Raw genomic sequence first — 13,735 nt, forward strand, 5'->3', positions numbered from 1 at the left:
TTGTAGGTCTATGTCTTAACTTTCCATCCATATAAACTAGACCTAAATCTGAGAGCTATAGCTCCAGATATGACCCAATTACCGAACAATGTTCCGGTTTGGATTGCACCGACATCTCTTTTCTAAGTTTGGCCATCTCTTTGACCTTTCAATTTCAGTTCTTAAATTCATCAATCAATCCTTTTATTTATATGATAGGCCTGGATTTAAAATGAACATTTATCATAAATTAAAAGTATCTTATATTATTAGATATGTTATTATAAAACATGCTTTAATTAAGGAGTTATTGATACTTCGAGTGCAAAATGATGATATAAAACCTTGATAAAAATGCACTTTTAAGTACTAATTAGTTATCATCATTATACTCAACAATTCTATGTAACTATAAATGTTACCTTCTTTGAAATAGAAATGTTCTTTTCTTCTCCGATATCCACATCTCTTTTTTAAAAGAAGATACATGTTAAAGAGTAAAATTGAATGATTGTACTTCATAATAAAATGTTAATCGGTTTAGAATCACTAACTAATGCTTTAACAAAAAATCAAAATGCTACTAATTCAATTATACCTTAAAGTCTAAAAAAAATCCTTTACATTTATAGTACCCACTAATAATTCTTTCTTAACTAAAGTTTGTAAGATATTTATTAATTATAAGGATAATACTAACAATTTAATAAAAAATAATTTGCAAATTGTTATTTCTAAGGATATTAATAAGTATTAATTACCTCATTATAGTAATCAAGGAAAACCATAAGAGAGATATTCACTAGTAAACTCAAAGAAATCATATGAGAGCATAATACTCAGTTTTGCTAATTTGAAGTCTAAAAAGCAAGTAGAAAGACAGAGTTCGATTTAGACTCAAACTTCCTGCAATCTAGGCACTATCTCGGGTTATGGCCTATATCTCAAGTGTTAGAGCTTTAAAAATTACAAGATTAGCTTTGTTGGAAAGAAATTTGAATTCCTACAAATTCTCTAGAAATAGAGAAATCTTAATTTGCATGTTTTCCACCTAAATCTGGCCTGCAATATCTGGATAAGAAAGAATCCAAGGCAAAGAGGGAAACTAACATTCTTTCCATTCTTAGAAAAAAGACCAAAATACATAGACATTCTTTTAAGAGCAGCGACAACCAAAGAGTGGGACCCTAAATACATAGAAAATAAGAGAAGAGGTTGTATTAAGAATAGACGAGAACAGAGCAAAACAAAGGTGAAAAAATTAAAAAAGATTAGAAGATATCTAATAGCTTTACTACCAACCTCCACTCTTGAGTGATGTTCATCGTATAAAGTTTGTTTCCCTTTAATTTGTCTATTTAGTCAACTCTTATTCTGAGATTTTTTATGTTACCTAATTATGAATATGTGAACAATTTCTTTTATTGAATTAATAAACTAGTTATTGAATGTTTCATTCTATGATTAAAGCTTGTGTGTGTTTGACCAACATTTGTATGATTTGAGATTTAACTTGAGACTGAGAAGTAATAATTATTTTAGCCATTGTTTGAAATACCTTAAGGAATTTATAGGATAAAGATATTTTTAGAACTATTGTAATCTTTAGAGGTTTTAAGGTACTTTATAAATTTTGACAAGTTCAGAAATTTCATAGAGTATATGAAGTTTGCTTGTCGAAATACTTTATTGATGCTCGAGCGAAATTAGTGTTTAAATTAAAAAAAACTTGAATATCAACACTAAGAATAATTAATTCAATTGATAAAATTCACATAGAAATAGTTACAATAAGTTAGAAATCTTAGAATCTATTCGAATTGAGTTCAATACTATTAAGTAGTTGGTTGTTTGCTTTTAATAATTGATTTTTATTTCATAAACCTTCTCACTTGATTCCTCAAATAGATCAAAATTTAAAAGATTTTAGTAGTTAGTAGTAATTTTTACAAATCCTTATGGGAAAATACTCAATTCATCATTTTATTACTTGTAACGATTCATGCACTTATAAAATTCATCAACATTGTGACTTTGCCAGAAGGAAAGAAACTTGTTGGATGTAAATAGGTATTCACTATAAACATAAACCAAATGACACTATTAATCAATATAAAGTGATTAGTACTTAAAAGTGCATTTTTATCATGGTTTTAAATCATCATTTTGCACTTGAAGTATCAATAACTCCTTAACTAAAGCATGTTTTATAATAATATATCTAATAATATAAGATACCTTTAATTTGTGGTAAATGTTCATTTTAAATGCAGGCCTATCACATAAATGAAAGGATTGATTGATGACTTTAAGAACTTAAATTGCAAGGGCAAAGAGATGACCAAAATTAGAAAAAAGATGTCGGTGCAATCCAAACCGGAACACTATTCGGTAATTAGGTCATATCTGGAGCTATAGATCTCATATTTAGGTCTACTTTATATGGATGGAAAGGTAAGACATAGGCCTACAACTTTCATATGGAGCTCAAGATCTAAAAAGGTCATTTTCAAGTCCAAATTATTGCAACAACAGAGAAGCCCGAAGTTGTCCTCCAGCCTGAGCACTGTTTAGTATTTTGGCCATATCTGGAGTTCTAGAAGTCCAAATGAGCTGAAGGTTTTACACAAGAAAGGTAAGACAATTACCTACAACTTTCATGTTTTTGAGTGGCTCCAAGTTTGACCTTATCAATGACGTTGTGGGCAGACAAGAAAAGATAAAGATTATCACCAAGTCAAGAGTTGGCTACCCACTCATCAATTAGTCATCACATCAATAGTTCCCAATTTTGGCCTATAAAAGGAGGCATTTGCCATGCATTTAGGCATCTTGGTCTCCAGATCAAGATCATGCTCTTGCTTTCTCTCTTTGTATTTTTTGTAATGTTTATGCTTGGCTTTCATTAATATCAAGTTTATGCCTTTCATTTCCTTTCATTTACTTAGTTAACTTTATCTTATTTATGTTCTTATTTTATTTATTTATTTTTCTTTCTTTCATTATGTCTAGCTAAGTTTATTATGTCAAGGTGAAAAGGTTACACTAATGGTGTAAGAATAAGTATAATGTAAACTTACTATGGACTTTAATGTTTGATACTAGCATGTTTTATATTTGTTATCTTGTTCACTCTTTAATACTTTACTTGTTAAATGACTAATCTTGATTTATGTTATATAACACTTGGTACAACAAATGCTTGACACTTTCATAGTTCATACTGTATGGTATAACCGACACCTGAGCTATGAAAGGAACTTGATTTGTTGTTAACATAAGTTATAATGATGAATGCTTGACGAGATTTACAAGTATTAGCATTAATCGAATAAGATGACTAATGTAATCATGTTAACAATCTATAATCTGATTGGAACCTCCTTTATGTGTGGTTTTCAATTGAATAATAAGAGTTTATATTATACTTGTTTGACATACCATTAGTGGAATCTCTAACCTTGATATTTTTTATTATCATTGTTTAATCATTACATTAATATTTCTTCTCAAAGTTCTCATCTTCTTCTCCTTCTTTTTCTTTATTATTATTATTATTGTTGTTGTTGTTGTTGTTGTTGTTGTTGTTGTTGTTGTTATTGTTATTATAATTGTTATTATTGTTGTATTATTGTTATTTATAATTTATACAATTAACCTCCCTGTGGTTCGACCCCGGTCTTGTCGGGTTATTTATTACTTCGACACTCCTGCACTTGGGAGAAGACATCAATCTTTTAGTCATGTCATAAAGCAATGTTAATTGGTTATGATTATACACAAACTTATTATATTGATTATCAAAAGACTTTTACACATGTTATAAAGTTAAATATTGTTCGAGTTTTATTATGTATTACCGCAAACTTTAATTGGCCATTACAACATAATGATGCAAAAAAAATAAAAATTGCATGGAGATTTATCTTAAGAAATCTATATGGAAATGCCATCTGGGTACAATGTGTAAACCCCAAAAAAAGAAAAAACAATACACACACACACACACATATATAACCATAGTCATTCTTGGCTTTTCTACTTCCATAATGACATGAACACTACAAACCTCTGTTTGTATGCCAAAACGTTTATATATTTTGATGCGAATATATAGTCTTCTGTTGAAAAATTTCTCTTCAAAATTTCTCTCTTCCGTTTTGTAGATAATTGAAAACAGAATCAAATAAATATATAAAATAAACATCAAATAAATATTTAAATTATAAACAGATTTTTGATGCGAATGAACAAAGCAAGACCAACAATGTCAGAATCCTTGATCAAACACAGAGCGTACTTAACATACATAAAATATAACAAAAATGTAAATAATAAAATAGAATCTTACATAAATTTGTAATGTAAATTAATATAAGAGATATTGGATACAGAGGAGAGTGGAAAAAGGTTACAGGTATGAGTTATAAGAGAGAATAAAATTTCTCAGGGAAAATGATAGTCTGCCTTGTAAAGATTGAGGAGTCCCCTTTTATAGACGAGTTGACATGGAAGAGGCCAAAATATCTTATTGGAGATTCCATCAGAACCCATGTGGTATTGTCTACCATGATTGGGTGATGAGAAAATGGAAAAAGCCCACGTTTTTTGTGGAACTTTCATTTGTTGTCTTCTTACCATCAACATTAGATTTGTTTGTTTGTAGTAGTAGGTAATATTTATAAAAAAAAGTTCAAAATAAAGAGACTTAAAATAAAAATGGACTCAAAACAAGTGAGTCAAAAAGATATGGATTTAAACAGATGAGCCTGAAAAAGCTTGAAAAATACTCTCTTTTTTTTAGTGTCGCTTGATAGGTGGTAAAATACCAAAACAGTCATCTTTATTATCATTTCCAAGGGAAATGGCAAGAGATATCAATTTGGATGAGCTGGATTGGGACAAGACCGTTTTTAGGTCTTGGCTTTGTATAATGCTTTGTATGATTTGTAGGTTTTCTTCTTCAGTTCTAGCAGAGGCAAGGAGAGCTGTCGTTTGAGCCTTTCTGGCTAGAAACTTTGAATGAGGATGATGATCAATGATGGGAGCTGTCTGATGTTTTTGTTACCATTCCATAACAGCTAATTTGGAACTTTTAGATTTAGCTGCAAAGAAATTCCACCATTTGATTTTGAATTGACGAACAAGAACTAGATGTTCGTTTTGTAGATTATAATAAGAGAAATATATAAAATAGATCTGGGTAGGATTAGTAAACCTTGAGGAAATATATAAATGGGTAGGATTTATATGGCCAACATAAATCCAAGAAAACCAAACAAATTTTTTTAAAGCCATCAAAACACATTTATAACACCTTGACAATTCATCTTTAACTATCCCAGACACACACACAAACAACCAACCTTTCCACTTCCACAAACCAAGTCAATACTCTACTTACAAAACCCTGAGGATTCTTCTGATGATGGTACTTCTCCCAAAAAGCTAATTACCCTAAACAAACTTACTTGGCAAACTCCCAAAACATCTATTGTCCCAGACATCTCCATAACCATTAAACCAATTATCCTTACTCAACACAAATATAATGCCTCTTTCCTCTTTTTGGTTTTCTTGGATTTGTGTTTGGCCTGTTTTTGTAATTTCGTAAGATTTGAAGACTGAGTTTTTGAGTTTTAGGTCAGTTGAGGTTGCTGAACTTGTAGTTTTTCTTTGTATTTTTGTTTTTCTAGCCATGTAAGCTGATTTCCCAAGATATTAAGGTTAGTGTTTATAAAATTATTTTGGTTAATGATGTGTTTTGTTTTGGCTAATATTCTCAAGGTTGTTGCTAGTCAAACCTGCTTGAGGGGAAGTGTTGGGAGCGGGTTTTCCTTATTTAGTTTTCTTGTAAGAATCGGGATTGATGTAAACCAACTATTTCCTATTTAGAATTTCCTGTTGTTGTATATATAGAATAATAAGTAAGACACTTTTTACCCTAACTTAAGTAATACTAGTGGCAACAACAACTATGTAACAGTATCACTACCAAATCTCATGTCATCTTATAATTTGAAAGCCACTAACATGTGAAAATCTACAAATTAAACTTGTAAAGATTCTGCAACTATGAAGATCACACATTTGATTATTGTCTTTGGTTCTCTAATTGTTGTATGTTTCTTTCTTGACCGGCAAACCATTGTATTGTTCGCCGTGCTATTGGCAGCCAAAGCTTTCTGATTCTCTCATCTGTTGCACCATTCCCAGGGGATGTAGATTCTTTTGTTTTGTTCCTCACACTTAGCTGTCTGAACCTTGAAAAAATCGTGATCTCAGACATTGATCTCTTCGATGCAGAATTAATAATTTTTGATGAGTTTAATCTTGAACTTGAAACAGAATTACTTCTGTCGACTGTAGTAAACTTGGATTCGAACAATCTCTTCCTTTCTATATCCTCCTTTATATTTTCAAAATTTTCATTCCTGGACAAGCCATTGTAGAATCTTATACTACTTGATTTCAAAGGAGAAAATCTGTTGCTTGACATGACTCTAAGCATCTCAGTGTTCAAGGACAAAAAATCTGAAGAATTAACATCGCTCCATCGATTCTTGATAAGAACATCCGAAATAATGATCTTGTGCTTGAATTTATGCAAGAGTTTCCTGTTATCGTCAGCATTTCTACCTGCTATAATCAGCAACTCTTCCTTTCTGTCTTTGTGATTGCTAATTTGGATGCTGCTTCTAGGGTTAAACCATAATGAACCTTGATGATCTTGCTCTCTTTCAACAAAGATCTCAAGATTAGGATCCTCTGTTAGATCTGAAGGATTTCGCAAGTATCTCCAACTTTTTGAGCAAGAGAAGGTCTTGAGATCCATCGGATCTAACTTGTATCTGCAAAGAGGACAGCTAGAGTGACTTGTTAGCCATTGGTCGATGCAATTCTTGTGAAATGCATGCATGCACTTAGGCAACAGTCTGAGGACCTCAGAATCCTCAAATTTTGATATGCAAACTGCACATTCCAGGCCTTCTTTTGAGCCTTTGAGTGAAGAAAACCTGAAAAAAGGCAGGGAGTTAATCATTTCTTCATCGATCCCTGAAAATTTAGACCGTGATCGAATAAGTCCATGAACATTTTGGTGATGGCCGGGATTACTGCCTAAGAAATTATTTTGGTTTATCCTGCAGTATTTTGCGTAGGCAAGTATAAGAAACGTTATCGACAGCATGATCGAGATGATCCCAAGGACTACTGCAAGGCTTGGATGGAGAGGTTTGAGGATACCTGTATCCGAATCAGAAGTGATTTGGGCTTTGACATGGAAGAACAAGCTAAGAATTATGATGAGATGTAATTGATTCATAGAGATAGCCATACTGAATGTTGTCACAGTTTCTTTAAGTAATTCCTATGCTTCTATAATGGCATTCTGCAAGGAAAACTTTTTGTTGCGAAAGAATCTATTAAACTCCAAAAGCATAAGATTCCTTTTTTTTCCTATTTTATCATGATGGATTTGTTCTTCTGATGTGTAATTATGGTTTGTCGATTAAGGCTGTCTTCGAGTGCGTATTTGATAGACTAGTTTCTATAGTTTATGTCAAAAATGTCGTGACTCAAGGCAAAATGTAATTTAGAATTGGTTCCTTGTCCTATAAGGGTAAGGCGGCCTCCATATGGACCTCATGACTCGAACTTCTCTTATGGTCGCATTACAAAACTCAGTTTATGGGTTTTAATATTAAGAAAACAATCATTGTTTAAGGCAACTTGAACGCTAGTGAAGCGGAAACAAAATTTGTCAATACGCCGGGAGAGGTTGGGAAGAACTAACCATATTTCCATGCCTTCACATTGCTATTGACAGGCTTTGCAGGCCGAAATTGAATAACAATACTTTTTCCTTTTGCTTCCCATTTAAGTCCCCGTCTGATGACAATTGAAACTAAACTTTGTAAGAGAGATTAGTTATTTGCTTGCTATAAGAAATTGTAAAGCAATCTCAAGATTGCATTTGAGAATATGTACTACATTATTAAATAGTTTTACCGACAGACTAATTCTGTCAGTGAAATAATTACCGATGGTCTCACCGACAGAATACATAAGTCAGTATAATAGTCGTCGATAACTCTCATTTCCATCACTAATTCTGTTGCAAATAGAAAAACACCCACCAACGGTCTTACAGACGGATACGCGCACGCCCAAAAAATAGTTTCCTACGGGAACTTTACCGACGGAATAAATCCGTCTGCAATTTCAACGGTAATTATGGCATGGCTAGTAATTGTTTGGCAACTCTCTGTGAAATACTAACAGATAATGTTCGTCGATGTTTCCGTCGGTATGTATTTGAAATATATATAAAAATAATTTATTAATAGTAAAAAACCTTAATAAACAAATAAAATTGGATTAAACATTAAAAATATAAAAGTAATGTTAAATAATATTCATCATAAATTTAATGTGTATAAAAAACAAAATTAAACTAGAATAGCGGAGGAGCTGGAGGAGGCTGGTTGTTCCCGGGACCATACGGCCAAAAAGGAGCTGCATAAGTATTGTCACCCATCTTTGATTTTATCTCCATGACTATTTGATGGAGCTCATCATAATTCGTCAAGATTTGTTGATATTGTTGTTTCAAGGCAATAAACTCTTCAGACTGGGTGTTCGATACTGATGAAGAGCTTTCAACGGTTGAGACACTACGAGCCGAACACAAGTTTTCAGCTGTAGTGTTGGAAAGCCCATAGACTCGATTTTTATCGGGTCCTCTAAACAATCTCACCTCCATCCACAAATTTGAATCAAAATTTGGATGGGTCGAAGGATGGTCCCCGTATCTCTCCCTCAACTAGCTATTATAGGTGACACGACGAAAAGATTGATGTCTTCTCCCAAGTGCAGGAGTGTCGAAGTAATAAATAACCCAGCAAGACCGAGGTCGAACCACAAGGAGGTTAATTGTACAAATTATAAACAACAATTATAAATAACAACAATAGTAACAATAACGACAACAATAATAATAGTAGCAATAATAATACTAATAATACTAGTAGTAGTAGTAGTAGTAATAGTAATAATAATAATAATAATAATAATAATAATAATTATTATTATTATTATTAGTACTACTACTACTATTATTATTATTATTATTATTATTATTATTATTATTACTATTGTTGTTGTTGTTATTGTTGTTTTATAATTGTTGTTTATAATTTGTACAATTAACCTCCCTGTGGTTCGACCCTGGTCTTGCCGGGTTATTTATTACTTCGACACTCCTGCACTTGGGAGAAGATATCAATCTTTTAGTCGTGTCACTTAAGTACTTGCAAAAACAGTCTCAATCAGGGGGTGCTTAAAGACCATTTGATAATAAAATCGATATCTTTATAGGAAAGACAATAAATGACTTCAAAGAGCCTTAAATTCAAGGAACAAAGATGTTTGTTCTTTAGTTTAGTTTGGTTAATGCTTTAAAATATATATAAGTTTTTCTTAAGTGATGAAAGTTTTAAACCCTTACTTAGATGGTTCATGAGGTATTTATATCCCTTGAACTTTGTCTTTTTAAGAGAAGGAGAGGAGTGAAAAGTCCTTTGTTTTTGGTGGAATTAATAAGGGATAAATATATCTTATATATTATTAATAAGATAGTAAGTATGGTAGGTCCCTCAAGAGACCTTTTGTACACTTATAAGTCTAAGAAAATCATTACCTTAGATATGAATGACTCATATAATTGTTCTAGATGAAGAAGTATGGTGGTTTATCATGCTCACAATACTTTTAATCTAGGAGATAATTTAAGGTTCGGCATATAATTGGAGAACCCGATAGTCTTTGAATCTAAGTGTTTTGGGTCTGACATGTTTTACAAGACCTATATTTGCCTGAGGTTTGACTGATTGTCAAACCAAAGTATCTTGGGCCTCGTACATTCACCAAACTCATATTATCTTGAGTTTGGTTAATTTTCAAATCGAAGTGTTTTGCATCTAACATCTTTTTTAGACCCATATTATCTTAGATTTAGTTATCAATCAAATCCAAGTATTTTAGATCAAATATATTTATAGACTCATTGTTTTTTTTTTAAAAAAATTTAATTTATGAAAATTAAAATTAAAATTAAAATTACTAACTTATTAGATAATATATATGTATCTTTATAAAATAGGTCAGGAAAAGACATATAAATAGTGGGTACTAACTGAGATAGGATAAAATCTGCTAAGAAAAATGACATGGCTACTTTATGATGTAATGAATCTTAGTATGTTGTTTCTTTCACAACGCCCCCCACCCATTCCCTCCTTTTTCTTCTCCCAACCACAAATAGTGCGCGTACTATAATTTCATTATTGAACATTGACATAAAAGAATAATAAAAAACCCATGTGCGGATATTGAAATGCATTACTAATTAACCAATGACATAGAATATGCATGATTTCAAAAACCCATCATTAATATATTCCATTGATGATATATGATATTGTCCCGCAATTATAGTTGTGGAAGTGTCTCGACATCATTCTTTTCTTTTGGTTCAATGGTTATAGCTACTTTTGATTAGATTGCACGTCGTTAAAATGATTTCTTCTCTTGCCAATGATATAAAATAGATGAAAAAGAGGACTTAATCAATTCACTTATACTTGCTATGACATAAAATGTGCATGATTTCAAAACACTAGCATATTTCATTGATGGTATACAATACCGTCCTGCACCATGATCGATTGTGGAAGTGTCTCAAACCAAATTCCTTTTCTTTTGGTTCATTGCTTATAGCTACTTTTGATTAGATTGCACATGATCAAGATAAACCCTTCTATTTTCAATCTTCAATTCTTGTTTATTTCATGTATTAAAAAGAACAAATTCTCTTAAAATACTAGTTATGAAATTTAAACAAAAAATAATATTGAAAAGACAATCAATTTAAGAGGTTTTATTACTCAATTTGATTCATAATAAATTTAACAAACATGTTAACAAAAAATAAATAAATAAACATGTTATTGCAGAGAGAACTTGCAACGATGTCTCTCCATCATCTTCCCATTGAAAGGTTGTAAAGTCGATGAACTATAACTAAACTGTTCATTTGCGGAAATTCATTGCATCAACGATCATGAGCATGTTGGCAAACATGAGGAATGATGTCATTTGGGACGTATTTGGGACCACAAGTGAAAACCTTCAAAGTTTCAATTCGTCAAAGTTTGGAGTACAATTGTCAACCAGAAAAACTTCAAAGTCATTCCCTGAATGATTAAAGTAAAAAAAAAGAGTAAAATTAAACAGAGTTAACAGAAAGTTTGAGAAGTACTGTTTCAGTGCGATAAAAAAAAAGTGAGAGAAAGAAAAAGAAAAGAAAGTACTAGTTTAGTTGGGCTACAATAATGACTTAGAATTAAGATATAGGTTCTCCTTGTTCTTGTTTCCATTCCATGAACAAAACCTGTTACATATTCTTAAAAAAGCTCTACTATATACATATGGATACACTCCACATCTAGGGATAGGCGGCTGCTTCCACGAACTAAATCACTTGGAAGAGCTTATTAATTTGATGTCTCTAATGAATCACACACTTATATATAAATTGAAAAATATAAATAATAAGATTCGAATCAGGAATTTCTCTCTCTAGTTGACTCTTTGCCATACTATTTCAAGCTAAGCTATTAGCTTAATTGATAATAAAAAGCTCTTATATAAGTACTTTTAATTAACTATACCATGTTAAAAAAAGAAAAGAATAAATCTTACGTTAAATTGATAAATATTATGAATAAGGAATAATAACAATAAATATTAGTTAAGAAAATTTATAACATTCAAGCTATAATAACCAAAACTTACTTAATAGAAAGATAAACATAAAAAGAAAGGAGAAACTTGAGAAAGAAAATTAAAAATAATATTTTAAAAAATAAAAATATTATTATCACTAGTAAGACATCTATTTTCATTGTTATTATCAAATCTATTTAAATCACAAAAATAAAAGGGAAAAAAACTCTCACCTTTTATTCTTTCATTAACTCTCTTCTCTTGTTTTCATGTTAAATTCTTATATTCTTGGTTGGAGCTTTAAGCTCTTGTTTTCATCTTCTTTTACATGGTTTAGTTCTTTCTTTTTCTAATCATGGCACCAAAGCTCTTAAAAACATGCAAATCATGACTATGGTCTAAGGTTAAAAGTTAAAATTATTAAGTATTAGATTTCCAATTTTGGCATGAATCTCATAATTATTTTGCCACACAACCCACCACAAATCTTAAAAAATCAAAATAGATTTGATAGAAATATAACACTATAAAAACTATTTCAAAGCACCAACACTATTGAAATAAAAATCTTTACCCTATGAATACCAATTCGCAAACAAGAAGTATACGAAAGACCCTGATGAAGCAATGGAGTACTTAGACTTGTTAGCTGAAAATGCTCAAAATTGGGACACCGCGGGTACTTATGAGGCACCGAGTAAAACTCAACCTCATACATCTAGTGGAGGTATGTACAACCTTAGGGAAGATCATGACCTTCAAGCCAAGTTTGCATCTTTAGCTAGAAAAGTCGAGGCACTATAATTGAAAAAGAATGGTCAATTAAAATCCGTTGAAAACATTGTGTGTCAAATCTGTGAAACAAATGAACACTCAACCAATGATTGTCCAACCTTGCCTTCTTTTAAGGAATGTCTCCATGAACAAGCCCATGCTTTAAACAGTTTCCAAAGGGCCAACCACAACCCATACTCCCAAACATACAACCCTGGTTGGAGGAATCACCTAAATTTTAGTTGGAAGAGTGAGAACAACAATGCACAAACTTCACAACCACCGTTTCAAGCACACTATAATTTCCAAAATTCTCATGGATATGCACCTCCTTATGCTCCACCTCCTAGAAGAAATCTTGAGGAAACATTGCATGCATTCATTGAAAAGCAAGAGACAATTAATACTCAACTTGTTCAGAACATGACAGATTTTAAAGATACTCTTGCTAAATTAACATATGCTCTTAGTTTCCAAGAGAAAGGTAAGTTTCCATCTCAAACACAACAAAATCCCAAAGGGCAATACAATGCAAATGCAAGTAGTTCCGGAAGCCAACATATGGATCAAGTCAAATCAGTCACTACTCTGCGCAGCGGTAAGGTTATTGAAAAACCCTCTCTTGAACCTTATGAGAAAGATGAGTCAATCTCTGAGGGTAAGGAAGGGGATGAATCTGAAAATTGCAAAGAAACGACTGATTCACCGCCAGCACTTCCATTTCCTCAAGCCATGACCAAACAAAGGAAAGTTAATCACAACTCTGAAATTTTTGAAATTTTCAAACAAGTAAGGATCAATATACCATTGTTGGATGTTATTAAACAGGTTCCTTCCTATGCTAAATTTTTGAAAGATCTATGCACTGTGAAAAGGAAACTGCATGTGAAAAAGAAAGTCTTTCTAGCCGAACAAGTAAGTGCTATTCTTCAAAACAATAATGCTTTGAAATATAAAGACCCTGGTTGTCCTACAATTTCTTGCTTTATTGGAGAACATAAAATTGAAAGAGCCTTACTTGATCTTAGTGCTAGTGTGAATTTACTTCCATATTCAGTCTTTCAGAGTCTCAATCTAGGTGAGTTAAAACCAACTTCTATATCTCTTTTACTTGCCGATAGATCTGTAAAAGTGCCTAGAGGAATAATTGAAGATGTGTTAGTACAAGTCGATAAATTCATTTATCCTGTGGATT

General features: G+C 31.7%; 1 protein-coding gene across 1 annotated transcript; it reads right to left on the reverse strand.

Moving 5' to 3' along the window:
- Positions 1-6,073: 6,073 nt before the first annotated feature.
- LOC105116319 (E3 ubiquitin-protein ligase ATL42-like) lies at positions 6,074-7,303 on the reverse strand. Its single transcript, XM_011013608.1, has one exon. It carries the CDS (start codon positions 7,301-7,303, stop codon positions 6,074-6,076), a length of 1,230 nt encoding a protein of 409 aa, XP_011011910.1.
- Between the last annotated feature and the right edge of the window lie 6,432 nt (positions 7,304-13,735).

The sequence above is a fragment of the Populus euphratica genome, unplaced genomic scaffold (assembly GCF_000495115.2).
Source record: "Populus euphratica unplaced genomic scaffold, PopEup_1.0 scaffold1280.1, whole genome shotgun sequence".
In the NCBI taxonomy this organism is placed as follows: domain Eukaryota; kingdom Viridiplantae; phylum Streptophyta; class Magnoliopsida; order Malpighiales; family Salicaceae; genus Populus; species Populus euphratica.

Bases quoted from the DNA above. Each gene is read 5' to 3' on its own strand.
- LOC105116319 (XM_011013608.1), bottom strand. From the start codon at position 7,303: ATGAATCAATTACATCTCATCATAATTCTTAGCTTGTTCTTCCATGTC.